General features: G+C 62.6%; 3 protein-coding genes across 16 annotated transcripts in view; 2 read left to right on the top strand and 1 right to left on the bottom strand.

Moving 5' to 3' along the window:
• LOC309595718 (diacylglycerol kinase delta-like) overlaps nt 1–471 on the top strand; it is a gene marked incomplete at its 3' end in the record, with an annotated part of 15,341 nt that extends 14,870 nt beyond the window's left edge. Inside the window, exon 12 of the mRNA XM_082322976.1 lies at nt 453–471. Within this exon, the coding sequence (XP_082179102.1) occupies nt 453–471 (19 nt within the window). The remainder of the gene's footprint in view (nt 1–452) is intronic.
• A 1,435-nt stretch (nt 472–1,906) lies between these two features.
• Nucleotides 1,907–18,502, top strand: DGKK (diacylglycerol kinase kappa). Of its 12 annotated transcripts, none has more exons than XM_082323347.1 (29): nt 1,907–2,524; nt 6,667–6,777; nt 6,893–6,973; nt 7,202–7,306; nt 7,531–7,663; nt 7,872–7,978; nt 8,430–8,555; nt 8,698–8,800; nt 10,806–10,968; nt 11,053–11,157; nt 11,347–11,486; nt 11,592–11,707; nt 12,210–12,301; nt 12,554–12,653; nt 13,035–13,275; nt 13,590–13,691; nt 13,805–13,904; nt 14,328–14,435; nt 14,994–15,090; nt 15,170–15,277; nt 15,446–15,559; nt 15,761–15,895; nt 15,979–16,145; nt 16,290–16,407; nt 16,497–16,583; nt 16,710–16,811; nt 16,899–17,010; nt 17,530–17,660; nt 18,117–18,502. In XM_082323347.1, exons 1-29 carry the CDS (start codon nt 2,519–2,521, stop codon nt 18,189–18,191), a joined length of 3,285 nt encoding a protein of 1,094 aa, XP_082179473.1. In that variant the 5' UTR covers nt 1,907–2,518; the 3' UTR covers nt 18,192–18,502. The 12 variants fall into 12 exon arrangements, 10 of the variants coding, with proteins under 10 accessions (XP_082179473.1, XP_082179474.1, XP_082179471.1 ...); XM_082323348.1 differs by having other exon boundaries at nt 11,053–11,161; nt 11,626–11,707; nt 16,695–16,811; XR_014229373.1 differs by lacking the exon at nt 18,117–18,502 and adding an exon at nt 17,092–17,295 and having other exon boundaries at nt 16,497–16,811; nt 17,530–17,619.
• Nucleotides 18,503–18,867: 365 nt separating this feature from the next.
• CCNB3 (cyclin B3) lies at nt 18,868–26,954 on the bottom strand. Of its 3 annotated transcripts, none has more exons than XM_082323241.1 (12): nt 26,845–26,954; nt 22,684–22,802; nt 22,519–22,602; nt 22,208–22,326; nt 21,597–21,678; nt 21,157–21,255; nt 20,908–21,000; nt 20,504–20,641; nt 19,888–20,043; nt 19,451–19,600; nt 19,129–19,259; nt 18,868–18,976 (listed from the first exon to the last, which is right to left on the bottom strand). In XM_082323241.1, the coding sequence occupies exons 2-12, from the start codon at nt 22,774–22,776 to the stop codon at nt 18,904–18,906; spliced, it is 1,218 nt and encodes a 405-aa protein (XP_082179367.1). In that variant the 5' UTR covers nt 22,777–22,802; nt 26,845–26,954; the 3' UTR covers nt 18,868–18,903. The 3 variants fall into 3 exon arrangements, with proteins under 3 accessions (XP_082179367.1, XP_082179366.1, XP_082179365.1); XM_082323240.1 differs by lacking the exon at nt 26,845–26,954 and adding an exon at nt 26,394–26,471; XM_082323239.1 differs by lacking the exon at nt 26,845–26,954 and adding an exon at nt 23,318–23,407.
• Nucleotides 26,955–26,990: the final 36 nt, after the last annotated feature.

Genomic DNA, 26,990 nt, shown 5'->3' with positions numbered 1-26,990 from the left:
CTGCGTGGAGGCGTCGAGGCCATTGTGCTCCGTGACAATGACAGCTGCCAGGCGCAGGTGCCCCCGCCGGGCTGAATGGCCCCAGGACGGATGGGGTCTTGCTACCGCCCCCTTCTTCTCCTCCTCCTCCTCCTCCTCACTGTGGCCAGGGGCTGCTGGTTGCCTGCACTGGGTTTTGGGAGTACAAGGGCAGAGCGGGAGGGGGATGCTGTGCTGCACTCCGGCACTGGTCCCTTTAGGGCTGGGCACGGAGGGAAGGGGCAATGGGGAAGGAGGGAGTGCCAGCTCCAGGGTGCATCAAGACATTTGAGGTGCTGGCAAATGGGGAGGGGGGGCACATCCTGCCTGCGTGGGCCGGGCACTCGGCTCCCGGCGCTGCCTCGGCACAGCCTCTCCCAGCAGCTGAGCGGAGGCAGGGAGCAAGCCAGCAGCTCTGCTCTGTTTGGCTCCAGCTGCAAGGAGCTGCAGTGAGCGACTGGTCTTGGGGTGCTTGCACCAGAGCTGGGGGGCTGCAGGCACCAGGTGGGGCATGGGGGGGGTGCATGCCAGGGATAGGAGCATTGCCCATGGGGTGGGCACAATGTGCATGGCCATGGTGGGCAGGGGCGTGGCTTGTCTGCCCTTTAGAAAGGGGGATCATGTTCCCGAATTCTTGATGCTGGAGTACATCACAGACACTTGGTGGGGCTGGGGGACCCACCAGCATCCTCCTGGGGGGCTGGGGGAGGTCGGTGGGGTTATTGGTACCCCGAGGAACGAGTGCTCTTGGTCCTTACTGGAGGCACTGGGCACCCCGCAGGCTCAGGGTGCCCCAGGGATGGGGTGAGCGGTGCCTGTGGATGTAGGGGTGCTGGGGCAGCTGCAGGAGGCCTGGTAGGGCAGTGCTGCAGAGCCAGGCTGTGGGGAATGCTGCCTGCCGAGGGCCAGATCCTGGCTAAAAGACAAGGAAAGCAAGGTAGGGCCCCTGGGGCCAGGCCTGGAAACCTCCTTCCTGCAGCGAGAGGGTGGCACGTGGCTCCTGGGCAGCGCGTCCTCCTGGCTTGACTCTGGTAAGGGACTGGAGCATCTCTCATACAGGGAGAGGCTGGGAGAGCTGCGGCTGTTCAACCTGGAGGGGAGGCTGGGGCCAGGGGGTCCTCAGCGATCTGGACAGATATTTGAAGGGGAGGGTGCAGCAAAGAGGGAACCGGGTTCTTTTCGGTGGTGTCCGCCGATGGGACAACAGGCACAAATGAAAAAAATAGGAAATTGCATCTGAACACAAGAAAACACTTTTTCTACTGTGAGATTGGTCAAACACGGGCGTGGGCTGGCCAGACAGGCTGTGGAGTCTTCATCCATGGAGATATTTAGAACCCACGGGCTGAGTTTCTCCATGATCCTGGGCAGCTCCAGGTGACTCCCCCTGGGCTCCATCCCAGAGCTCCCTGCCAGCCACAGCCGCACTGCAGCCAGCCGACACCAAAGCCCATCTCCACCCCGGCTGTGCCCCACATTGCTCCCAGCCTGGCGCCACGTGGCCTGCCGGGGGCTGGTGAGGGGACTGGCCGGTCACTGGGTCACCCCCTGCAGTGGGACCGTACCACAGGGCACAGTGATGCTGCCTGGGACCGTCCCTGCTGAGGAGGCTGCAGCAGGGCAGGGGAAGCTGGGCTTGCTCTCGTTAATCAGGGCTCGCCGAGCTGCTGCCTGGGGTGTAAAGATAGCCCCAGTGTCGCCAGCCGGATGTTTGTGAGGTTTCTCAGACACGCTGCCCTCTCCCTGCTCACATTTTCCATTATGCAAGCACTGCTCTTGCCTGTCAGCGGCTGGGCAGGGTGGGAGAGCTGTGGCAGTGCCCGCCAGTACCCCGGCACGAGGGGCAGGGGGGGACTGGCACAGGGCGGGCTGGTGCGGGATGCCTGCTGGCGGGATGCTTGGGGACCAATGTGGCTGTAGACAGGGAAGCACAAGCTCATTTCTAAAAAGCAGCTGAAGGTCGTGACTGCTGGAGGATGAGGTGTAGAGGAGATTGCCCTTCTTTTGGGGGCTTCTTCCCTTATTCTTGCCCATTAAGCCTCCATCCCCTTTTGATGGCCAGAGGGGTGCCTCGTGGCACCATGTAATGGCATGTCAGGACCCGTGCTGGAATCTCCTTTCAAGGATCCCCCAGCACTGGGAAGGGGGATTTGGGGTCTTACAATGGCGGCAGGCTACATCCTTGGGGAGCGTGGATGCAGCTGAGCCTGTGGGGCTGTGGCACCCCCAGGGCGCTGAGCCCCCCGGCTGCCTGGTCCCGGAAGAGCTCTGCCATATCGCAATGCCTGATAAGGTTTCCAACTGACTCCAGCCCATGGGTTGCCCAGCAGATGCTGGTGGCCCTGTGGCTGGCTGTTTGCAGGGCTGTTGGCTCTCCCCTGCTGTCCTGGTACCCGTCAGCTCAGGAGGGGGATGAGCTCTGACCCAACCGGACCCTGGCACGTGCCTGGTGGGCTGCTGCGTTTGGAGGAGGGTGGCTGCCTAGGATGATGCTGGTGCAATGCAGGTCAGTGTGTTGGCGGGTGTTCGGTCCCCTCTCCTCCTCCCTGGGCAAGGCATCATGTTGCCACGGGGCCAAGCAGATCCCATCAGGACTGGTGTAGGGCTGCAAGCCAGGTGGGCAGCCAGTGTGGTGCCCACCAGCTGTATGTGCCAGCATTCCTGAGTAACTCAGCCTTCCTGGTTCTTCTCTAGCAGCTCCTTCGCTGTCCAAGCTGATCCCAGCAGGAAAACCCTCCTGCCCCAGCTGCGGTCAAGCCTGGCTGCACTACAGGCTCTTCCCGGGGATGGTGGTGGCAGAGCTGGGAGAGTGGGGTGGGGGTTCAAAGCAGCATCCCGGGGCTCTGCCTTAGGGCCAAGGGAAGAGCTGGCATTTTGGGGTGCACCCTGGCCTGGAAGAAGCCCTGCTGGGGTGCTGTTCTGGAGGGAAGCAAGCTCCCTTGGGCTGTGCCTCAAGCCCCCTTGCCTGTGCCGAGCACATAGCCAGCCTGCAGCATGATGGCCCCTGGAGACCAGCCCGGTCCTGGCGGCGCACATTGCCAGTGGCCAGCCATCCTCGCAGGGGTATTTTTGGCTTTGTCCCCTCCAAGACCGCAGTGCTGCTTACCCTCCGCCAGCTGTGGCTGAGCCGGAGGTGACAGTTTCTCCGCAGACCCCGGGTGGTTTTGTTCTTGCCTTCACCGCCCCACCCTGCGCCTCTGGGACTTCCCTGGTGCTGAGCACATCCCAGGTGGTGCTGAGCACCCCCAAGCTGGAGAGAGCAGGGAGGGTCCCCAAGATGGGGCAAGGGAGGGTGGGAGCAGAGCCCTGCGGAGGGGTGCCAGCCTCGGGCTGGTGGACAGGCAGGTTGCACATTCCTCTGGGCACTGGCATGGCGCGTTGCTGCCTCTGTTGCTGGGGTGGAGCCAGCGTTGGCTCTGCTGTGGCTCCTTGCAGCACTGGATGGGGCTTGCCAGCCAGAAAAGCTGTGGTTGGGGTGAGTGGAGGGGCTAGGGCTCGGTTCGGGGTGCGAGTGGCACCCCATGCTCGGGGCTGTGTAGCGGCCAGCACAGAGCTCCCACCCCAGTGGCCGGGGGCTGTCACTGCCTCCGAAAGCTCTTCGGGAGGAAGAGGCAGCTCCCTACCCTGTGCTGCAGTTGTGGGGCTCCTGCTCCTGGGAGCTATAGGGTACCTAATAGCCATTTGTTATAGGGGATTGTATTATTGTGGTGACACTGAAGCCCTGGTTGGGGCTGCGGGGGAGCCAGCATGGCAGGGGTGATGCCACCCTGGCACATCCCACCCGCTGCTTGCCCCGAGTGCCGGCCTTTGCCCTCCCCACCCCTTTCCTGTTTGCGAAGGGGAAACGACGGGCTGCTCGATGCTGCCCGCCGCAGCGTGGCTTCCTACCGCGTGGCCGGGTCTGCTGGTGGCCTTGGCTGTCAGGTGCATACCAAGTCTCCTCCTGTCCCTAGCGCCAAAAGCAGGGGTCCAAACCTGCTGAGCCACTGAGGAGCTACTCCCGGCACAGCGCAGCACTGGGTGCTCCTGGCTGAGACCCACAGGCAAAAAATTGGGGGTGTGGGGGTGGATCACCCCAGTGAGACCCTGAAACATCCCTCTGGCACCCCAGGCAGAGAGACTCATGTGCCTGCCCAGGCAGTGTGGCTCAGCCAGGCTCCATGGCTCATTTCGGAGAGGGAACCTGCCTCCTTTTCCCCAGGGAGGGGGCTGGCTGGTCGGCCCCACCCTGGCAACACTGGTATCAACTGAACCTGTGCCCCACCATGTCGGTGCTGGGGGTGACAGAGCCTGGATGGGCAGCTGCAGGCATAAGGGGTTATGTGGTAGGATGCTGTGCATGGCGGGGCAGAGGGCTTGGGCTTTGCTGCCATGCCTGGGGCACCCTGGGCATGTTTTGGGAAGCACCCAAGGGTGGATGTGGGGAGAGGTGCCCCCCAAGCTTCTCTGCACCAGCATTGCTGCCCCACGCTAGGATGCTGGTGATTAGTTAGTCTGCACTGGGCCAAAACTGAGGCACGTCCCCCATAACCACGGCACTGCGGGTGTGGTAAAACTCTTATGGGTGTCATGGCAGAGGTGGTGGGGGGCTGGGGCTGGCACCCTGCTGGCAGCCACGTCGCTGTCCCCGGAATGGCTGGGACTGTGACATCCTGGGGCCGGGTGATGCCTTGTTGCCACTGGCTGCCAGAAGAAATTGCTGCAGCGGCCGCAGCAGCGCGGCTGGGGGCGTTTCAGCTGCGGCCCCCTCGCAGGAGGGGATGCCTCCCCCAGGCAGCCTTCCTGGCCATGTCCTGCCACCCACGTGGCCCTGGAGCCAGGCAGAGCTGAGCGCCCGCGCCCCGCTGCAGCGCTGGCTCCGGCCCCTGCTGTGATAGCCCTGAGCCACTCTCACGGACCTGCCTCTTCTTCCTTCTCCTTGTCATCACGTTCTCCTGCTCCTCACCATCATGGGCTCCCCCATGCCGCTCCTTGCCATCACATGCTGCCTGTCCTTTGCAGCAAAAGTAATGATTGCAGCAAACTCGGAGCCTGTGCCTGCATCCGCTGCCTGCAAACAGGTGTGGTGGAAGTGGTGTTTGTGGCTGGATCCCACCTGGCTGTGGCAGGACCCTGCCCTGTCCCCTCCTGATGTGGGGCAGGGACTGCTAGGGTGCATGGTTTGTATGTGGATTTGGAGGTCGCAGCTGGACCCTCCTGGAAGGCCGTGTTCCCCTTGCTGGCTGTGTCGCAGCTCTGGGGTCGCCATCTCCTCTGTGTGCTCTTGCAGCTGAGAGGCTGGGGAGGGGACACGGTGCGTCCCTGGGTGCTGGCACTGGGGACGCCAGGGCTGTTTGAACTTGCACCGACACTTGCAGGCAGCATGGGGACCGACCACAGCCAAACCCTATCCCTGTTGATAGGGAGCAATAAAGGCTGAAAACATCTCTCTCCGAGCTCCGGGCTGCAAGCTGGAAGAGAGCCGGACACATCCCGGTGCATGCCCTGGGGGGCTTGGGGAGCGGTCAGGCATTTGGGGGAGTTGAGGCTTGGGGAGCACCCCAGGTGGGGTTTTGGCTTCTTTGTGACCTTGGAGGCTCCTGCTACTCCTGGTGCTCTGGCCATCTCGTTTAGAGCTGTGGGGCAGTGGATTAACACTGAGGCCAGGGGCCGGTGTGTTTGCCGACTGGTGGGTGCCTGGGTGCCACCTCTTACAGCACATGGGCTGGGCATGGGAGCGCGGAGCCCTGGGGCTGCAGTTCTCTCATGATGCCCTTGGTGCCTGGTGCTAATTCGCTGTTAAATGTGCCTTGTTGTCATGTGCCGGGATCTGATACAACCACTGTTGCGGCTAATTGCAGAGGAGCAGCTGAATGGGGCTGCCGGCGGTGTTTAAAGAAGATACAATCAAAGATTAGGCAGTGCCAGAGCATCTCTGCCACCCCGCTCAGCACAGGCTTGTAGCTGCGTCGCAAACACTAATTAATTGAGTCTTGTAAACACCACTGCGAGGAGGGTAAATATTGGCAGGTGCTGTGAATCGGGGAGGGCAGAGGACGGGCGGCCAGGTGGCAGGGATGCGCTGCACTGCAAGGGGATGCTCTGCCTGCGACGGGCTGCCCTCGGTCCCAGGTTGTCCCCTCTGGGGACTGCAGGTGCCAGGCGGGGCTGGCCATATCCTGACCATCTGCTCTCCAACCTAGCAAAGAGGCTGGGGCTGCAGTGCCTGAGTAATGCCACCTCCAAGACGCAGTCCTGGTGGCTCTGGGGTGTCGGTATCACCTCCAAGGGAGCTCTCCCGGCCCCAGCTCTGCCCAGAAGAGCCTCAACCTGCTGCAGCTCCCCAGCAGCCAAGGGGATGCTCTGGGGATGGGGAGGAGGCAACTGGCAGCAGTGGCTCTGTGCTGCTGGAGACCTCCAACTGCTGGCACTGCTGTGCCCGGCCATCCCCCCCAAATCGCATAAAATGCCAAGTACGCAGGGTACGGCGGGCGATGGATATCATTTACCCTGCTATGTCCAGCACAGCGTGAGCCCCAGAATGTCCCATCTGTGCTCTGGGCACCGCTTAGCTCCTGGGGACCCAGAGACCGGTATCACTGGAGGGTGGGGGGGTGGCTTTGGGGGCCCTGGGGGCTGCGGGAGCTCATGACCCTGTGGTCTCTGCAGAAGAGCGTGAAGGAGGGGCTGTTGCTGAAGCAGACTAGCTCCTTCCAGAGGTGGAAGAGGCGATACTTCAAGCTGCGGGGCAGGACACTCTATTACGCCAAGGATGCCAAGGTAGGCTTGGGGGGACTTCCAGCGTGCTCAGCCCAGGGGGACTTGAGCCTGCAAGCCCGGGTAGGAGCCCAAAATCCTTGCGTGGTGGACTGGGTCTCCGGTTTCTCCTTCACAGTCCCTGATCTTTGACGAGGTGGACCTGTCTGATGCCAGCGTGGCCGAGACCAGCACCAAGAACATCAACAACAGTTTCACGGTGAGGAAGGTGTGGGGCTACCCACCGTGCCCCTCCACTTCAGCACCTCATGGGGAGGCACCGCAGACCCCTCCCCGCAGAGCTGTGGGGCACCCCACAGCATGGCCTCGTGCTGCAGGAGGTGGCACTGGTGGTGGTGTGCCGGGGTTTGCTAGGGGCTGCTCTCCTGGGGGCTGGCTGGCCACGGGGTGGCCTTGCGAGGGGACACAGGGACAGTGGCTGTTGCAGGTGATCACGCCATTCCGGAAGCTCATCCTATGTGCAGAGAATCGGAAGGAGATGGAGGACTGGATCAGTGCCCTGAAATCTGTCCAGAAGTGGGAGATCCATGAGGTGATGCAGGCGGGGGGGCTGCGTGGGTGCTCGTCTGTGAGTGGGTACCCCTCAGGAACTGGGGGTGCCTTTGGCTGCTGGACGGGAGCTGCTGCCCTTGGTGTAGCCCCATGGGGAGGACAGGAGCTGGGAGTGGGGCTGGAGGGACTCAGGGGGGCTAGGAGGGAGGGAGTGCCAGCTGGGGGTCCGAGGGGACTGATGGGCAGGGCTGTGCCCCCCAGCAGGCCACGCAGTTCAACATGGAGCACTTCTCAGGCATGCACAACTGGTACGCCTGCTCCCACGCCCGCCCCACCTTCTGCAACGTGTGCCGCGAAGCCCTCCCGGGGGTCACCTCTCATGGCCTCTCCTGCGAAGGTCAGCGCCAGGGTCCTGCTGGGGGGTGGGCTGGGGCCGGGACCGGGGCAGGGGACCCTCTCCGAGGCTGGCCTGGAGCAGGAGGGATGCAGGGCGATGCCCACCAGCTGCCGGGACAGCACCATCACGAGCTGCGGAGGGGCTGGGGACCAGGGCTGTGCGTGCCTTGGGGACCGTCCCTGCTCCTCACCTGCTCCCCCCTGCGCAGTCTGCAAGTTCAAGGCACACAAGCGCTGCGCCGTCAGAGCCACCAACAACTGCAAGTGGACAACCCTGGCCTCCATCGGCACCGAAATAATCGAGGACGAGGATGGGGTAAGCAGTGGAGTCCCTGTGGGGGACCCTGGCAGGACAGAGCCACCAGCAGAGCTGGCCTTGCTGTGCCCAAATCAGGAGCAGAGGTGACCCTGGCACCCAGCTGTCCCCTGCACTGTGTGGCCTCTGGGCTTGACTCTGCGGGGACATGGCCTGGGGACACCTCTGCCACCTGACGTCAGTATCCCTTATTACTTTCCAAGTGGGGCCACCCCCAAATATTTACTGGGGACACCCCTGCCCTGCCCCACGCACTGGTGGCTGCAAGGGGCCAGGCGGGGATGAGAGGGCATGGGGGGGGGTCCCAGGGCTGCCTTGCCCTGCTGCGGGGCATCATCCCCTGCCCACCTCTTCCATGGCGCCTGGGGAAGGGGGTGGCCTGTGTTGCTGTCCCTCAAGCACGCGGGGGCAGCAGGGGTGATGTGCCGTTGGCGACTGCCCCTCTCTGCAGGTGGCTATGCCCCACCAGTGGCTGGAAGGGAACCTGCCTGTCAGTGCGCGCTGCGCTGTCTGCGACCGGACCTGCGGCAGCGTCCGGAGGCTGCAGGACTGGCGGTGTCTGTGGTGCAAGGCCATCGTAAGGATGTTTTTGTCCCTGTCCCCCCACCACGGCGCAGACAGCACTGCCCCTCCTGGGTGCATTGCTGGGGAAGCTGAGGCCGGGGGCTTTGATGCTGTGTCCCCTAGCTTTGCTTATGCATGTCTCTTTTTGTCCCCAGGTTCACAGTGCCTGCAAGGAGCTCTTTGGCAAGAGGTGCCCCCTGGGCCAGTACAAAGTGTCCATCATCCCGCCGACTGCCTTGAACAGCATCGATTCGGATGGTGAGTCACGGAGGGGACAGGGCTGGGCTGCGGGTGTGGGGGACAGGCTGTTTGGGACAGGGCTCTGAGCTCCTCTGCAGGCTTTGACTTGTGGCACTTTCCTGTGGGGCACCAGGAACACCACCATCAGTAGGCTCCAGAGTCAACGCCCCTCCCTGCCACACCCTTGGTCGTAGGCTGCTTATTGCCTTGCGCTCTGCCCCAGGGCTGCGGCGGTGCCATGCTTTGGGGTGGCACTTCTTCCCCGCATGTGGCTTCAGTTGCTCCTGCCAGGCTGCCTCTTGCGGTGGCCCTGGTCATGGTCCCTCTGTGCTGGAGTCAGCGACGCCAGCCCTGAGCACCTGATGTGGGGTGCCCCCTGTTGCACCCCAATGGTTCAGCACCTTGCAAGGCTGGATGAAGCCCTTGCTTGGGCTATTTCTCAGTGTCTGAACCTCATCTGTTATTTTGGTAGTGCAGAGCACAGCTTCTCCCCGGCGTGGGTGGCTGCGGGGTGCTGGGGGGAGAAGCAATGTGCGGCCCTGGGGGATCCCCCCCACCGTCTCCCTCACCCTCTCCGGAGGGGCCCAGCTGGCCTCCACCAAGCAAAATCTGTTCTTCTCCTCCGGATATTTCTTTCCTCGTTCTTTAATGATTTTCACCGCTCGGCTCAGCCGGTGGCTCATCTGCTTCTCGTTACTCATCAGGATGCTGTCAGGGTAACCATCACGCGGCTTCTCCTCCGGCTTCAGAGCCGCGGCTGCTCGCGGCTGTCTCCCCTGTAGTGTCTCTGCCCTGTCCCTCTCGTGGCAGCCCAGTCAACCGAGGCCAGCACGGCTGCGGGACCTGCAGCTGTGACTGCTGCCGAGCCCGACTGGGCTCTGCTACTGCGGGAAGCAGCCCGGCAAGGCCTCGGCCCCCCTCCTCCTGCCACACTCTTCCCCCCCGGTGTATGGGTGCCGCTGGCAGCGGGCTCTTCCGCGGCAGCCCACGCTCTGACTCAGCAGCCCCCGGTGTTTTGCTTTGCCGATCTGCTCTGCTCAGCTGGGTTGGGAGCGGAGATCGAGTGATGCCCGGGCTGGGTGGCGATGGGCTGCAGGGATGCTGCTCCCTGGGCGGTGGAGGCACCGGCCTGCCGGCTGCACCCCGCGGGGCTCTGGGTGCAATGGCTGTGGGGCCGGTGCCAGCGGCAGCGAGGGCTGATGCTTTCCCCGCTGCGGCAACGCCGGGTCTGCCAAGGGAAGGAGCCAGCAGGCACCGGCCCGTGGCCTGGGATGGCCAAGATGTGCCTGAGGCAGGTGCGGGCTGCAGGCCAGCTATCGATCTTCCTCTGCCTCGGGCACATTTCATTCCCCATCTCATTTCTTTAAAAGCACGGTGCTGGCTGCCAAGCCTCCCAAGGCTTCTGCGTCATTCGCACCTACCCCGCCAGAGCCCTGGTAGGAGCAGGCAGCAGAGCTGGGGGTGGCAGTACAGCCCCCCGGGGCTGCAGCTGGTCCCCTGTGGTCATGCCAGCTGCCAGTGCCGCCCCTGGGAGCACCCCCAGGTGAGAATGTGCCCCGTTCCCACATGGTTTTGCTGGGTTGGTCCCAGCTGGGCTGTTGGCACAGCAAGGAACTGACCCTCCTGTGCGCTCACCACCCCTTGTGCCCCTTTTGGAGTGGCAGGCCGGGGACATGAGTCAGCTCAGTGACACACTTTGTGCCTGCAGGGACAGTGGTGGAGCAGGAATCTAACTTGGATCTGCCCTAGTGCTAGCCTTGCCAATCCCTAGCCCCGTCTCACCCCATCCCGATTCCCATCCCCATCCCCATCCCCATTGCCATCTCTTACTCTTCCTCCCACCCCTCACCATCACCTGGGCACTCCAATCACTGTCCTTCCTGCCGGGCCCCAGCAGCCTGCGGGTCGGGCACAGCGCTGTCAGGGTGTCCGTGCAGCCTCTGCTCTCCTAAGGCGTCTCCATCAGTGTCCTTGGTGGGGTGGGAGCCGGGGCTGGGGACTCACGCGCTTGGGCTCCCCACAGGTTTCTGGAAGGCCACCTGCCCCTCGACCTGCTCCAGCCCTCTCCTGGCCTTCGTCAACTCCAAGAGCGGGGACAACCAGGGCGTCAAGTTTCTGCGCAAGTTCAAGCAGTTCCTCAACCCAGCCCAAGTCTTCGACCTCATGAACGGGGGCCCACACCTGGGGTAAGCGCTGGCTTGGGCGCCCCGGGGTGGCCCTGGCGGGTGCCCGGCACGGCCCCCAGACCCTCTCTCCTGTCCCCACCTTAGGCTGCGCCTCTTCCAGAAGTTCTCCACCTTCCGGATCCTGGTGTGTGGGGGGGATGGCAGCGTGGGCTGGGTGCTCTCCGAGATCGACGCCCTTGGCCTCCACAAGCAAGTGAGCGGGAGCGCCTGGCCTCGCTGGCACGGGCTGGCACCATCCCCAGTGCTGGCACCTGCCGCAGCTGGGACCCCCCCCGTGTGCTCCGGGGTGCTGCGAGCGGAGGGCGCGGCGGGGTTGAGGGTGTCGCAAGTGCCCTCGGGTGTGGCTCTGAGCCCCCCCGCCCCGTCCCTCTCCCACAGTGCCAGCTGGGCGTCCTGCCCCTGGGGACCGGCAACGACCTGGCGCGGGTGCTGGGCTGGGGCAGCCTGTGCGATGACGACACCCAGCTGCTGCAGATCCTGGAGAAGCTGGAAAGGGCCACCACCAAGATGCTGGACCGGTAAGCATGGCATGTGGCATGCGCCTCTCTGCTCCCCCCGCCTTGGCACCTCTCAGGCAGCCTGTCCTCGTCCCCTGCCCGCATGTCCCTGTGCCGGGGTGCCAGGAGGTGGCAAGGAGCCGTGGTCTCTGCTTGGCAGGTGGAGCGTGCTGACCTACGAGGCCCCCAAGCAGTCCCCCCCAGCCCTGAAGGAGGAGGAGAATGGGGACTCTAACATACAGGTGGGCACCGTTGGGGCCCGAGGGCTTGAGATGGGGGAGGGCAGGCTGGGGGGCAGGTCCCCATTCACCCCATCATCCAATCTGGGGGCATGCAGGGTGGGATTGCACAGGGAGAGGTCATGCTGGGGGTCCCTGGGGACTGGGGCTGTGAGGGGGCTGGCAGCCAGCTGCATGCGATGAAATGAGTCTGGCAGGTCTCGGCCCGGCACGTGCGCTTGGGAGCAGGCAGCGGGGTGAGGTGGAGTGGAGCTGGCCTGCTACCAGCAGACTATTTTGGACTCTTCCGTGTGCTCCCCCTCAACCCCTTGCCTCAGTTTCCCTCCTGCAGTGGCTGAGCATCCCCTCTGCCTGGTGGCGTGGGCACGGCCACCCTCGGGGCTGGGGGAGTGGGCCAAGGAGGGCTGTTCATCCCTGGTCCAGGGCTGGCTGGGCAAGGCTCCATCCTGGAGCAGGGCACCCAGCAGTGTGTCATGGCTCCAGCTGTCCTCCCCATCCCCCCCAGGCCCAGATCTCCCATTATGCTGACTCTGTTGCCTTCCACCTGGCCAAGATCCTGGAGTCGGACAAGCACTCGGTGGTGATCTCATCTGCAAAGTAAGAAGAGGGCTGGTGATTGGGGTGCTGGAGCAACTCCGCTGGGTGGGAGGCATGTCCCTGGGGGTGCTGAGCCCCCCCCAGGCTAGGCTGTCCCCTGTCTGGCCACCAGCAGCTGCCAGCGCCTGGCAGATAACCCTGGCACTGCCCCTCCGGTGCAGAGGGGCGTCATCCCAGCAGCCCCCGGCTGATATCTGTGCCTGGCTGGTCATGCTGTGCCCCTCTCCACCCGCCTACTGCTTCCCTCGGCAGGTTCCTCTGTGGCACTGTCAATGACTTTGTGGCTGAAGTTGGCCGGGCTTACAAGAGGGCAATGGAGAACAAGCAGGAGGCTGAGATGATGGCGCGGAAGGTGGGGAGCTGGAGGGCTGGGGTGTGCCGGGTGGCACAGCCTTCGGGCAGTGGGGGGGCTGGCAGGGTCTGCTCCAGTGGCCCGTGCCCTTGCTGTGCATGCATTGGAGTGTGTTGTGCTTGGGGTGCCCAGGCACTCGGGATGGCCTGGCAAGCATGGGGCACCCGGGCACTTGGGGTACCCAGGCAAGCGTGGGGTGTCTAGGCACACGGGGGTCTCAGTCAAGCACGGAGTGCCTAGGCCAAGATGGGGTGCCCTCATGCTCGGGATGCCCAGGTGCTGCAGGTGCCCAGGCAAGCACGGGGTGCCCAGGGAAGCACCCAGCACTGGCAGTGGGCAGTGGCTTGTGCCAGGGTGCTGAGCGTGGTGGGCGTCCTGCAGTGCGCCATGCTGAACGAGAAGCTGGACTCGCTGGTGCGGGAGCTGAACGAGGAGGCTCAGGCCATCGTGGTCCCTGAGGGAATGGCACAGGCCACCCCTGCTGACACCAAGGACCAGGAGAAAGGTGGTAGCTTCAACCCCAGCCCCGTGCCTCGCATCTTCAAATCCAAGGAGCAGCTCATGTTGCGGGCAAACAGCCTGAAGAAAGCCCTGCGGCAAATCATTGAGCAGGCTGAGAAAGGTGAGGGGGTGGCAGGGGCTGACAACTCGCGTGGCACTGCAGCAGCCTGGCACAGGCTGCGGAGCCACCGCAGCTTGGTGCTGGACCTGTGCCTTGGTTTCCCCCTCTGAATCCTTGGGGTGGCAGCAGTGCTGTGTAATCCAAGGGCATCAGCCCTTCTCTGATGCTTGGCATGGCTGAGGGAGGTCCCCAGTGCGGGGCAGAGGTGCCACCCTGGGCCCTGCCTGGCAGGAGCCCACAAGGCTGACCCAGAGAGGGGGCACAGGGTCATGGGGCTGCCCAGGACTCGCTGTCATGCCCCTCTTTGACTCCAGTTGTGGATGAGCAGAACAAGCAGACCCAAGCCTACCGGGGCAGTGCGGGCCCCAGCAAGAAGGACAGCTCGGAGGAGCTCAACAAGGAGGAGGAGAGGCTCAGTAAGATGCCAATGGGGCACATGGCTTTTTGGGGGCCATGGGGGTGAGCTGTAGGATGGGCTCAGGGTAAAAGCCAGTTCAGCAGCTGTCTCCTCTCTCCCCACCCCGGCCAGGCTCCCCACGGGAGACAGTGACCTCTGCATCTTCCTCCGTCATCCTGGACCGGCCGGATACCTTTGGCAGCTTGCAGTTCCCTGAAGACCCCAGCGCCCTGTAAGTCTGGGGTCCTGCCTGCCCCGGGGTCCCTGGCCCACCCTTGCTGCCCATCATGGAGTGGGAGCAGAGCTAGGACCACGCTGGGGCATCCTCTGCCCACTCGTGTGGCAGCCCTGGTGCATAGCCCTCCCTGGCCTGGTGGTGCCCGTGCCGGGGAAGCCTGCATGTGCCTGGTGCTGGATGTCTTGTTGCCAGCCCCCGGGTCTGGGCAGGTCCTAGGTACGCCACGGGTGTCCCACCATGGGGACCGAGGGGGATCCAGCCATCCTTGCTGGCTTGCATCAGGCTTCCCAGTGCCAGCCCCTCTGGAAGCTCACACCACAGCTCTGGCTGGTTTTGTACCCCATCCCTCAGTGCCAGCCCAGAGGTTGCCCATGTGCAGCTGCCTCCCAACTCACCCACCCTGTCTGCTGCTTTCAGCCACTTCTCGGAGAAATGTGTCATGAATAACTACTTTGGCATCGGCCTGGATGCGAAGATCTCCCTGGAGTTCAACAACAAACGGGATGAGCACCCCAAGAAGTGCAGGTTGGCTGAAACCCCCCAGATTCCCTCGGAAAAAACATGTACCTGCCCCGGCTCTCTGATGCCCACACCAGGAGGGACTGTCAGGAGCCATGGGGTTGGCTCGGGGCTGCCGTGCCTGGCTGGGGACCCCTTCCTGCAGCAGGTTTTCCACCGGCACCCAGAGCTGCGGTGCTGGGGTGAGCACCTCTGGGTGGGCAGCAGATTGCAAACGCCCCCGGGAAGGGGAAGGGCTGCTGCGAGGCTCTGGCTGGCAATGCCCCCTGGGTGTGTGAACGGGCACAGGAGGGCTTGGTGGGATTTACCCACTCTGCACCTGGATAGAGCAGACATTGCCGTGCCGGCGTGGAAGGTGCACGTCTGGGTGCCACATGCTGCAGCCTGCATCTCCCAGGAGGCAGTGAGCAGCCCCCCTGTTCTGGGAGTGGGGAAACTGAGGCAGGCACAGGGCCAGTGGTTCAGGCCAGCTGGTTCAGCCCAGTGCCCGAGGGAGGGCCCAGAGCCTGCGGCAGGCAGCAGGGAGCCTGCAGCCCCTCTCACCAGGCCCGCTTCACCCTGCAGCAGCCGCACCAAGAACATGATGTGGTACGGGGTGCTGGGCACAAAGGAGCTCCTGCAGCGTACCTACAAGAACCTGGAGCAGCGAGTGCAGCTGGAGGTACAGGGCCGGGGGGAACAGCGATGGGGCAGGGGAGGCGGCAGAGTGGCGGCCCCCCAGGCTCAGTCCTCTCTTGCAGTGCGATGGGGTGCCCATCTCACTGCCCAGCCTGCAGGGCATCGCTGTCCTCAACATCCCCAGCTACGCCGGGGGCATCAACTTCTGGGGAGGCACCAAGGAGGACAATGTAAGTGCCAGTGCCGCAGGGTGGGGAGGGGGCCACGACAGTCCCAGGGGAACCTGGGAGCCCTCGGGCAGGGGTCCAGGGTGTCCCTGCCTTGGGCACACATGGGGGAAAAAGCTGGGTCCCAAAACAAGCCTGGTTTGGCGTCTCACTTGTACTGGTCCTCTACAGAACTTTGGGGCTCCATCCTTTGATGACAAGAAGTTGGAGGTGGTGGCCGTCTTTGGCAGCATCCAGATGGCCGTGTCGCGGGTCATCAACCTCCAGCACCATCGTATTGCACAGGTAGGGGCAAGGGACCCTGTGGGACCCTGCGTGGTGCCGGAAAGCTTTTGGGGCACCAGCGGAGCCTGGGGCGGTGTGGCTCAGCCAGTCTCCTGGCTGGCACTGGCGTGGTGCTGGGAGGCTTTTCAGCCCCGGCACAGCAGCTGAAGCCAGTGGTGCAGTGCTAGCCGCAGTGCCAACCCCAGGCTGTCCGCCCCACAGTGCCGCGTGGTGAAGATCACCATCCGGGGGGATGAGGGCGTCCCCGTGCAGGTGGATGGAGAAGCCTGGATCCAGCCACCTGGCATCATCAAGATCCAGCACAAGAACCGAGCCCAGATGCTGACAAGGGACCGGGTGAGCTCAGGGTTGCGCAGCCCACGCGATGGGGCCATGGGGAGGTTTTACAGGCTGAGGGGGGCTATCTCTGTCCCCTGCAGGCATTTGAAAGCACCCTCAAGTCCTGGGAGGACAAGCAGAAGGGGGAGAGCTACCGAGCGGCTGCCCGGCCGCGGCTCAGCTCGCAGCAGTCCATGGAGTATCTGACTGAGGAGGAGAGCAGCCTCCTGCAGCAGGTCTCGCGAGTCGCTGAGACCCTCATCGCCAGGTCAGGCTGCAGGATGGGGGTATGTGGCAGGCATGGGGAGGGGGGGCTTCGCTGTGGCCACCTAGAGCTACAGGGGTCTCCTAGTCCCGTGCTGCCTGTCCAGCCCAGGGGAGCGCCGGCAGCTTCAGCCCCTCTCGCCCACAGGATCCACGAGGCAGCCAAGGCTCACAAAGCCGTGGAGCAGGAGCTGGCGCACGCTGTCAACACCAGCTCCCTGGCGCTGGGCGAAGCCCTCTCCAACAAAGCCGCGGGCACCTCGGAGGTGAGCTAGGGCTGGGGGTGCAGGGCAACCTTCACCCGTCCGTCCTGGAGCCCTGCCACTCAAGGAGTCACTCCTCCATGCCTCCCCAGTTTCTCAGCAGGAATGCGGCTGTGGAGGTGGTGCTGAGCATCAAGGAACTGTACGCTGAGACTAGGGCGTTCCTGGAAGGGAAAGCGGTGAGTGGGGGGCTGGAGAGCACCCCAGGCCCCACAAAGGAGGGACTTGTGCCCTCGGCCGGCACCTCTGGGGGTGGCAGCAGGGCTGGGGATGGTCCCTCTCCCCCACAGCTGGACTCGCCGCAGGAGGAGGAGGTGCTGCATGGACCCCTGAGTGTGCTGGGCCAGGAGCTGCAGAGGCTGCTGGACATCCACTGGCTGGGGCCCATTGCCCACCCTGCCGAGGAGGTGGGTGCACAGGGACCGGGGGGTGGTGTGGCCCACCAGCTGGCCCCAGAGGGGCTGTAGCACCCCACTCAGCCTGGCTGCTCGCAGGAAAGCGCTGGCAGTGCCAACAAGGGCAGCTTCAAGCTTCGCCTCAACATCCCCAAGCCCAGGAAGGACAAGGACAAAATGCAAAAGCAGAAGACCAACAGCACGCTCCCAGGTAAAGTGGGCGGCGTGCCAGGGAGGGAGACAGGCACAGCCCACACTGGTAGGGATCCCTGTGTGCTGACCTATCCATCAGCCTCCTGTCCTGGGCATGCTGTGGCAGGATGCTCTGGAAGGGGGACAGGGCATGTCCTGGCTGCCTGGGGATGTCACCTTTGTCACCAACAGCCCCTTAGAGCTTCATTTTTCTGCTAACGGACATGCAGAGCCCCCCCAGCCCTGTAACTCCACCACCACTGCAAGGGGGAGAAGGGGGCTATGGTACAGCTCAGCCTGTCGGGTAAGTCCCTGCCCCAGGGCTGGGGGGTCTTGTTGAGGGGGAAGAAGCTCGGATGCTCCGTAAGTAAGCTAAAGAGAGGAGAAACCTCTCCAGCCTGAGCCTGCTATGGCCTCTGGCCCTGCCAGAGCTGAGGGTGGGAGGAGGGTATGCTGGCTGCAGCCTGCTGCCTGCCCTGCTGCGTCTGGCTGTCTCCACGGGGGCCCAGTCCACCTCTGTGGTTTTCCTCCCTGCTAGCGGACAAGTGGGGCTCCGAGGAGGTGGCAGCTTGGCTGGAAGCGCTCGGTTTAGGGGAGTACAGAGACATTTTTGTCCGGCATGACATCCAGGGCTCTGAGTTGATCCTGCTGGAGAGGAGAGACCTGAAGGTACAACCCCCTTGTGCCCCCCCAGAGGGACCCCCAGCCCTGGGGAGCACAGTGTCCTCCATACCTCCTCTCCCCATCCCTCGTGACGGTGGGGAGGGAAGGCAGGTGCTGGCCCTGCACCCAGCCTCAGCCCCGTGGGGCTGAGCTTGCACCGCTTGCTTGGCTTGCACAGAGGGGCTGGAAGCAGGGGATGTGGTGGGCCCTGGCCCCCTGGCTTGCAAGGCTCTGTACGCCTGCCCAAAGCAGGATTAACAGCACCATGCCCTCTCCTGCACCCAGGCATGGGGATATGCTTGCAAGAGGACAGAGGGCTCTTAGCAAGGACCATGCTCTGGCAGGGAGAGCATGGGGAGCTGGGCTTTGCAGCCTCATCCTCCACCCTGTGGCTTCCCTGCCAGCGAGAGCTAAAGGCTGACCCCCTACAAGCACATCAGCTCCCCTCTCTCCTTCCTGCAGGACCTGGGGATCACCAAAGTGGGCCACATGAAGAGGATCCTCCAGGCCATTAAGGAGCTCAGCAACCCACCCTAGGCCAGCAGCAGGGCAGCAGCCTAGCCCACACACTGGGTGCTGCCCCTAGGGACCAGGGGTCAGGCAGGGGGGACTCCATGTCCCTGCCATGCCCCATGTGTGTGGAGCCCCCCTGCTTGCCTCGCTTTGTCTGTTTGTCCCCCGGTGTCCCTGGAGCCACTGCTTCTCCCCGAGCCTGTGGGGCTGGAAACACTAAAGCAGAGGTCTTGCCCTATAGGCAACGTGGCATGACCCCCAGTCCAGCCCATGGCAGGGTCACTCCAGGAGCCTGGGCTGCCATATGTGCACCCAAGCTGGGGCCAAAGCAAAGATCCCCCTTCCTCACGTGGGTATTTAAGCTGTGTAAATATTTGGAGAAGAGATACTCATTGCTGCTGCTTGTGTAGTGTCATTACTTAGGGGAAGGCAAGGGGGAGGGTGATGGGGACCTGCCCCCATCAGGTTCCTGCTCCCCATCATGCAACACCCCCCCACCCCAACACAGCAAGCGGAAACACAGCTCAGGGGCTCAGCATAATCTCCACCACCATCCCCTACCCCTATTCCAGCAGCCACCACCACGTAAGACAAACACCATATTTTATTGACAGCTTCAGATTACTTTTTTTGCCCCCCCTCCCTCCCCTCCAGTAAAAATTGCTATTATTTATTTACACAGTGCTCCCCTGCCAGAGAGCACCCAGCTATTTACAGGCTATTTACAGAGACAGGGCTAGCAGCTCTTCAGTATCTCCTCCAGCTTGAGCATGTCCATAGGGGTGACTTTGGCAACCTCAAAGAAGACCCTAGAAGGAACCATGTTGGCTTAGAGCTCACCCACAGCCAACACCCATCCACAGCAGGGCTCCCCAGCTCTCTGCAGCACCCAAGGGTGCGTGCTGGAGGTGCCACGCTCTCCAGAGGGGGCAGGCACAAGGCAGAGCCCCGTGATGCTCACCTGTGTGAGTACTTGGTGCGCACAGCCTTCAGCTTGTCGTGGGGCTGGTACGTGAGCAGGAAATTCAGCCGCTTCACCAGCGGATGCAGGTCCTGGGAGCGGTACCCGCTGTAGTACTCCAGCGTGGGGGTCTGCAAAGGGACAGCAGGGCTGAGCTGGGTCCTCTCAGCAACAGTACAGTCACCATCTTCCCTCTCCAGCCCCCCAAATCTGAGCATAGCCCCAGAGCGTCACCCCCACACACCAGTCCATTGACTCCTGCACACCCACAGTGCCTCCCATGGTGCCTCAGGGGGGGACAGCAGGTTGGGCAGGCGCTTACCCAGCCACCAAGGTTCTTCATGGTGAGTGCCAGCAGCAGGCAGCTGGCAGCCAGCTTGGAGGGGCTCTCCCGGGCATAGTCATACTCCTGCAGGGTCATCTCGCAGAGGAAGCGGGCCAGCGTCAGCGTCTCCATGGTGGCACGGGCGCACTACAGTCCGGCGGGCAGCGAGAGGCTCAGTCTTTTGAGGAACACTGATCCCTGCCTCGGCCTTTTTGGGATCTAGAGTGCTGCCCCTGGGGCACAGAACACAGACCCCACACCCCCAGCCCGCCACAGACCAGCATCCTCACCCCTCAACTGTGCTGGGGGGGCCTGGCCAAACCCTCCTTGCTACCAGCTGGGAGCCCAGGGCATGCACATCGCCACCCCAGGGAGCCAACACAAAGGGTGCCTGGAGGCACCTTGACACCAGCCCACCCTCCTGCTGCACCCACCTTGGCAAAGCGTCGCAGGAACCGGTAGGGAATGGGGATGTTGATGTCGAACTTGAGGGTGCTGAGGATGCTCATCTCCATAGCAATGAGCTCTTCCCGCTTGTAGGCATCGTCACAGATGTAGAGGAAGTCATCCACGCACGGTGGGCAGCGCTCCTGCTGGGGCACAACTGCTCAGTACCCTAACGGGAGCTCATCCTGGCAACGCTCAGGAAATCCTACCAGTTTGCAGGGCCTGTAAGGGCTCATGCCCTGCCAGACCCTGAAAGGACTGTTACAACATCCAGTGGGGCTTGTGTTGTCTGTACTCCCCCAGCCCTTGGCTCTAACTCCAAGCCTTGCTTGCATGAGGTGAACTCAGGTGTCCTGACGGTCTCTGCAGAGCAGAGAGGAGCCAGGTCTCCACTGACACCAGGAGATGGGATCCAGCCCACTGGGACTGCATTTGCAGCCCTTGGGATAGAAGGGGTAACAGGAGGACAGACATGCTGCCCCAGCAGCTCTCAGGACAGTGGCCTGGCACCGTGGGGACCTGGCCTTCTCCAATAACCCATGGGGACCACAGAGGCACAGCCTCCTCTGCCCCAGCACCCCAAGACAGCACACAAGGAGTCACCTCAAATTTGGAGGCGATGAGGATGGCGGTGGAGCCGATGAGCTGCAGCTTGTCCCTCATGCTCACCACCTCCACCAGGTAGTGATCCACCAGCTTCACAGCCAGGTACAGCGTCTCGTGGTTCAGCTCAAAGTTCTCCTGCAAGGATGTGGGCAGGAAGGGGTGTCAGGCAGAAGCTAGGCCCACCTGGCCTCCCCAGGTTCCCTCACAGGGGCCAGAGCTGTCCACAGGGCCAGGCTCAGAGGGAGGGATGCAGGCTCGTCCCCAGTCTGGGGAGGGGGTAGAGCAGCTCTGCGCTGGGGACACTTGCAGGAGCCTCTGCCAGCATACTGAGGTCACACATGCCAAAGGCAGAGTGGGGACTGCTCTGGAGAAGGCCATGACCCCTCCCCATGCCCACATACCTGCACCTCCACCATCCAGTCCACCAGGATGGCACGCATGTCCCCGCTGATGTCTGGCTGCTTTTCCATGTAGTCAGGGAGCATGAATTTCTCCTGCCAAGGTACCGACTGTCAGGGACTTGCCAGACACCACCACTCTCAAACGAGCCCCCTCATGGTGCTCAGAGCCTCTGGGCAGCAAGTGGCCCTGCCTGCACAGTCATCCCTTCCCTGGACAGGGCTGCTGCCCCTTGGCCAGGCATCACCCACCTCTCTTCCCCGCATGTATTCAAAGATCTCCTTGGCATACTGTGCATTGGCATAGGGGTCATCCAACTGCTCCTTGTCTATGTCCTCCACAGCTGGTACCTGGTGGGATGGAGGAGACAGCAGTAAGGGGGAGGCCCCAAGCTCTGCAGGTGCCAGTAACCCCTTCAGGACAAGGCTGCTGCACCCCCTTCCCCGTCTGCCCCCATCACCCTGCAGCCCCCACCCCATTCTTTCCCATAGGAGATAAGAAGGAAGAAGATGGGGGGGTTTACCCCCCTCTCCAGCTTCCCATCACACTGGCCCGAGTATCTCTGAGGTCCAAAGCACTGCCTGGTGGCCCGGTATCACCAGCAGCAGCCACAGACCAGTACCATCAGGATGAGACTGGGGGCCACGCTGCAGCCCAGGGTCCCTGCCGTCTCCTTGGAGGGCTTCAGTACCTGCGCAGGCAGCGGCTCCTCTGGCACAGGATCCTTCTTGGGCTCTGCAGGAGCCTCTGTTGGGGGAGTTTTCTTCATTGACCTGGACAGGACAAGAGCATAAATCATTGCTGGGAGGAGGCCACATCTCCTGGCTGAAATGGGGTCTCCAGAGCCCCTTGCTGCTTCAGAAAGGGGCTAAACCACCCCTAAAATATCCCCATAGAGACTCTTAGAATCATTTAGGTTGGAAAAGACCCTTGATATCACTAAGTCCAACCGTAAACCTCACACTGTCAAGTCCACCACTAAACCATGTCCCTAAGCACCACATCTACTTGTCTTTTAAATACCTCCAGAGATGATGAATCAACTGCTTCCCTGGGCAGCCTGTTCCAATGCTTGATAACCCTTTCGGTGAAGAAATTTTTCCTAATATCCAGTATAAACCTCCCCTGGTGCAACTTGAGGCCATTTATCTACTGTCTGCCCTCCCCATCTGACTCAGTCTCTATCGCCCAAAGGAAGCTCCCACCACTGCTTGTTCTTCCCCATGGGACAGGTTTGCAGGTGCTGGCCCTGCAGTGTCCCCCCTGTCCTGGTCCCTGTCCCCATCTCCCCTGGCTACTCACTTTTTCAGGTTGATCTCATTGTTCTTGGCCACCCCCAGGGCAGCATGGGCCCTCTGTGCCTTATGTGGTGCCACTTTCACGGCCTCCTTCTTCCCTGCCACCACCTGGTTCTTGTGAGCCTGTTTGGGTGAGAATGGGGGTATGCAGAGGTGCACAGAGGGAAGCGAGGTGTGCCCTGCAGGGAGACCTCTCGTCCTGCTGATGGGGCACAGGACACCCCCCACTCTGTGGGCCACAGGTGATACCCAGCTCCACCCTCATGGGGGACTCACAGGAGGCACCAAAGCCCCCACGCCCACAGAAGCACTCACATTAGTGATATCCCCGAATGCCGACCTCTTCTTGGGCCCACCCTGGGGTGAGGATGGAGACCTCTTGGCCTGACAGCTCTCCTCCTGCAATAGAGGCTGTTAGAAGGTGGGGGGCCAGCTGCCCCACAGGAGCCCCCCAGGCAAGGGGCCCAGCTCAGGACTCACCTTCTCAGCGTTGGCATTCTCCACAGCAGAACCCACCTTGCCTGCTCGGGGCTGCTTGGTGCTCAGCATCTTGGCGTTGCGTGGCAACGGCATCCTCTCCCTCAGCCTCTACAAGCAAGCTGCGAGCAGAGCAGGGCTTGATGTGGGCAGCTGCCTGCTTCAGGGACACCCTCAAGGGCTAGGGGCAGAGCCGTAGGGCACTTTTCCCTCCTGGGCGGGTAGTGCAGCAGGGACAGACCCAACCCACTCCCTGAGCAGTCAGACGGTGCCTTGAGGCAACCGCAGGGAGGGTGCGGGTCTGGCTAGGGCTGCAGGGAAGAGCTGGTGTGCTCCTCCCAGGGAGGGGGGGACATGGAGCCCCACGACCCCCCCCAAAAGCACCCTGCTGGGAGCGGCAGTTCCCAGCATCCCGGAAAAGGGTGTAAGGGCTCCCACTCCCTGAGCCCCTGCCCCAACACCAGGTGGGGAAGTGGGTTCGGGGGTAGCTCCCACCCCTGCCCTCCCCCGGGGCACTGCGGAACGCGCCGGGGGGGGGATACCGAGCCCATGGTGAAGGGAAGGAAGGGCTAAGCCTCCAGGGGCCCTCATTCAGCAGCCGCCCCCGGCCCCCCAGGCCCCCCAGGCCCCCGCTCACCTGCGCCGCCGCCCCGCGGCCGGCCCCGGCTCTTTTGAAAGTAGCAGTTCGGTAGCGGCCGGCCAGCACTGGCCGAGCGTCGCCCAATCAGAGCGCGGGGCGGTGCCAGGCGGCGGCCAATCGGCGAGCGGGTGGGGATGCGGTTGCTAAGGGGCAGGGCGGCAGGGTTTAAAATTCAGCCCCGGGGGCCAATGGGAGGGCGGACTTGCGGCGGGGGCGGGGCGAGCCGGCAGGCCGGCAGGCCGAGGCGGGCGGTGATTGGTGGGACGGGTTGCCGTTTAAATCTGTCTCGCGGGGGCTGGTGGGTCTGGTGTCGTGTACATGGCGGCTAGTGGGCTCGGCGTGGTGCCGGTGCCGGTGCCCTGGTGGGACCCGCAGGACCCGGAGCTCCGGGAGAGCGGCCTCGGCTCTCCCGCCCTTCTTGGGGGGTGGAGGCCCTCCACAGGCCTCCCGGCCTAGCGCCCCTCGCAGGGGCCAGGGCCTCAGCCTGCGGCCCGCTTCCTCTGCCCTCAGCGGGGGCTGTGGTCCCCCCTTTTGCCTCCCGGGGCTGCCCTTTCTCAGCGGGCTGGGGGTCTCTGGTCGGGGGGGCAGGGCATGCCCCGGGTGGCCATGCAGCTCCCGTGACCCGCTCTCGCCAATGGGTGATGTAGCTCGCTTAGGGAACACTGTCAAAAGGATCAGCAAAAGTGGTTTCAGTGTGATGTCCTAAAAGTGTGATTTAACAAAGTTTGATGGCAAGGTTCACTCCGTTACTCTACTGCACAGTCATTTGAACAATGATTCGAAACTACCAAGGCAGAGTCAAAGTTCCCGGGCACAAGCCGGAGTTACCATACTACAAGGTTATGCGTGATATCGGTCGCTTGCCGAAGATCTGCCGCTGGTGGGAGGTCTCCCTGCCTCGAGGAGCAACCTTGAGGGCATCCCAGCTCACGGGGAGATCACCGCCAGGCCGCTTGGCTGGGAGAGCTCAAAGGCGGCTTGCTCAGGCTGTCATATTTATGGAATAAAGTGGTTGGCTTGCAGTCAAATGACATGCGATGGGAAAGGTATGCATGAGGCTCCTTGTACCCACAACTTTCTTTGTTCCTTCATAAATGATTCTTGGAAAAGCCACCCGCTTTTCATGTGTTAATCGCATGATCGGTGTTCCAAGCTCATACGCATGGATGCTCACTGTGTCACTCTGCTCCTTTGGGGGTTTTCAGAGAACGGATTGGAACTAGCGAAGTTCTTGGCCTGTTTACAGCTTAGGCCTTTACCTTCTTTGGAGCCTGAACCAAACTACCGCGAGTTTGATTAAGGGGTCGACTGCATCTGTCACACCTGCCCAAGGCAGGGATGGCACCAGCAGCCACCAGTTCATCCCTGTTGGTCGAGCTCTGAGAGCTACAACCCACTGCTGCAGACACAGCCTCAAATGGGGCATGAGTAGGGGCTCTTTAACATGCTGGCCAGGGACAAAGCCCCAAAAAACCCTTGCAGCATGCTTAGGGGAAAGGGTCGTCCCTCTTTCCTTCTCCCCTGCCCTCTGCTCCTGCCTGCTGGGCTCGGGGGACCCAGGAGGGTCCATCTTCGGCTCTTCCACCAGCTCGGTTGCTCTCAGAGGGTCCCATTCACTTCTCATCCCCTGCTGAGATCACAAAGAGGGAGGGGTTGACCTCCCCAGCTCCCCTGGTGCTGCCGCTGCCGTCCCTGGCCTGGGAGCTCCCTGAGGTTCACTTGCTGTCGGTCTGGGATCCTTCTGGGATCCAGGTGTCTGCCTCTCCTTAAGCATATTGGGACAGTGCACACTCCAGCCAAAAATACAAGTCAGGTGCATACTTGCCAGGCAGAGCTGGGACGCATCCCACTGCTGATGGAAACACGGTGCATCAGCCTGTGGGGTAAGATCCCCAGCCAAAAACCCCCATCCAAGCCTGCCTGTGGCTCTGCGGGGGCTTGGGCGAGCTGCCTGCTTTGGGACAGGTTCGCATCTGCCCGTCCTGCCCAGGCTTGGCAGGGGGAAGCCGGCTTTTCCAGTCCCCATGGTGCTGCCGTGCTGGCGCTCCTTGGGAGGCTCTCGGGAAGCCCGGCCCCACTGCAGGGGCTGCGCCAGCTGTCCAAGCATGGAGGCAAGTCTGTGGTCTCAGTCCTGCCCATCATCTAAAGATGCTGGGGTTTGAGGTGAGAGCCCCCCAAACTCTCCCTGGGCTCTGGCATCCCTCAGCAAACTCCCAAATCAGGCAGGATGCCAGTCCTTGCCCCCCCTCGTTGGAGCAGGATCGCAAGGCTGCTGCATTGCCATGGCACTTGGCTCCGCACTGGGAGAGCATCCACTGCCAAGCACAGCGTGGCTCTGGCCGCAGAGGTGGGGGCAGTGCCTCCCCGCCCCCCAGCAGACCACCAATGCCAACAGCTGGGTTAAGGGGTGCACTGACATCCCCCATAGCCCTCTCTTGCTGCACCCAGCCCAGGCACGTGCAGTGGCGGATGGAAAAATAGACCCCGCTACATGCTAGCGCAAGAGCATCGGTGCCTGGAGCGTCCCTATTGTGAGAAGAGCTGGGTCACTGCTTCCATCCAGCCCCTTCCCACAGCACTACAGAGCCTGCACTGCTGTTTGGAGCTGGAGCAGCCCCCAGACCCAGCCCGGCTCCCTGGCACCGTGGGGCTGCCGAGAAGCCCCTCTGCTTGGCATCTGGGGACGTTCGCTCCAGGTTTGCTTACCAGACAGAGAGCCTCAGGCTCAAGAGAAGCAGCAAGGGCAGGGAAGCATCGTTCATGGGATCCACGGGGACTGCTTTTCCCCCATTTCCCTTCCCCAGGCTAAAACCTTATCCTTTCCCATGCTAAAACAGGCCCAACTTGTTGCTCCCCATGGCCCAGTGCCAGAAACCCCAGCGGGAGGCAGGGAGCTGATCCGCACAGGGAGGGCTCAGCTTTGCTGCTTCCTTTTTCCTCCCTTTTCACTGGTAATGGCAGAGGTCAGGGAGGGACATTGTGTCTACGAGCTGTTGCATTTATTTACTGGAAAAAGCCCCAGCAACATGAAGGAAAGCACAGATTAACGCAGGGTGGCAGAGCTCCCAAATACCTGCAGGGAGGTGAGAGCCAGCGCCGTGCCAAGCTGCCGGCTGCCCCAGCCCCGGGGTGCAGCTCCCCTGGGGATACCGGGGCTGCAAGGCACATGGCATGGTAGGGCTGTGCTGGGTGATGTTCGTGGCGCTCTCCCACCCGCTCCATCTGCATCCTCCCTGCATCCTGGCCATTTCTGGATCTCTGCCAGTGGCACGCTGCCTGAGCGCTGGGGGGTGTTCGCAGCACCAGGGGTAGAAGCCAGCACCCAAGAAGAAACAGGAGCAAACAACCTGGAAAGGCTCAGGATGGGCTTGGCGTGGCTGAGCAGGGTTAAGTACTAGAGCCAGCCGATGTGAGCCAAGAATGGGGAGGTTAGCTTAGGGTTAGCAGTGCGTTTGTGGCAAAGGAGCCAGCAGCCCCACGAGCCATCCCACAGCCCCGCATCACACTCAGGGACCGCGTCTTACCCCCAGGTTAGAGGTTTCCAGGCTGGTGGAGCAGTGCGTTGCTGGCCACGCTGGGGCTGCCATGGCCCTGCTGCCACTCAGGATGCCCACTCACCCTGAGGAGCCCAAACTCTTGTGTCTCTGCTATGTTGGATCCCTCTTAGCCT

The sequence above is a fragment of the Platalea leucorodia genome (assembly GCF_965183815.1).
Source record: "Platalea leucorodia genome assembly, chromosome: 10".
NCBI lineage: Eukaryota > Metazoa > Chordata > Aves > Pelecaniformes > Threskiornithidae > Platalea > Platalea leucorodia.
This window is presented reverse-complemented; position numbering and strand designations above follow the sequence as displayed.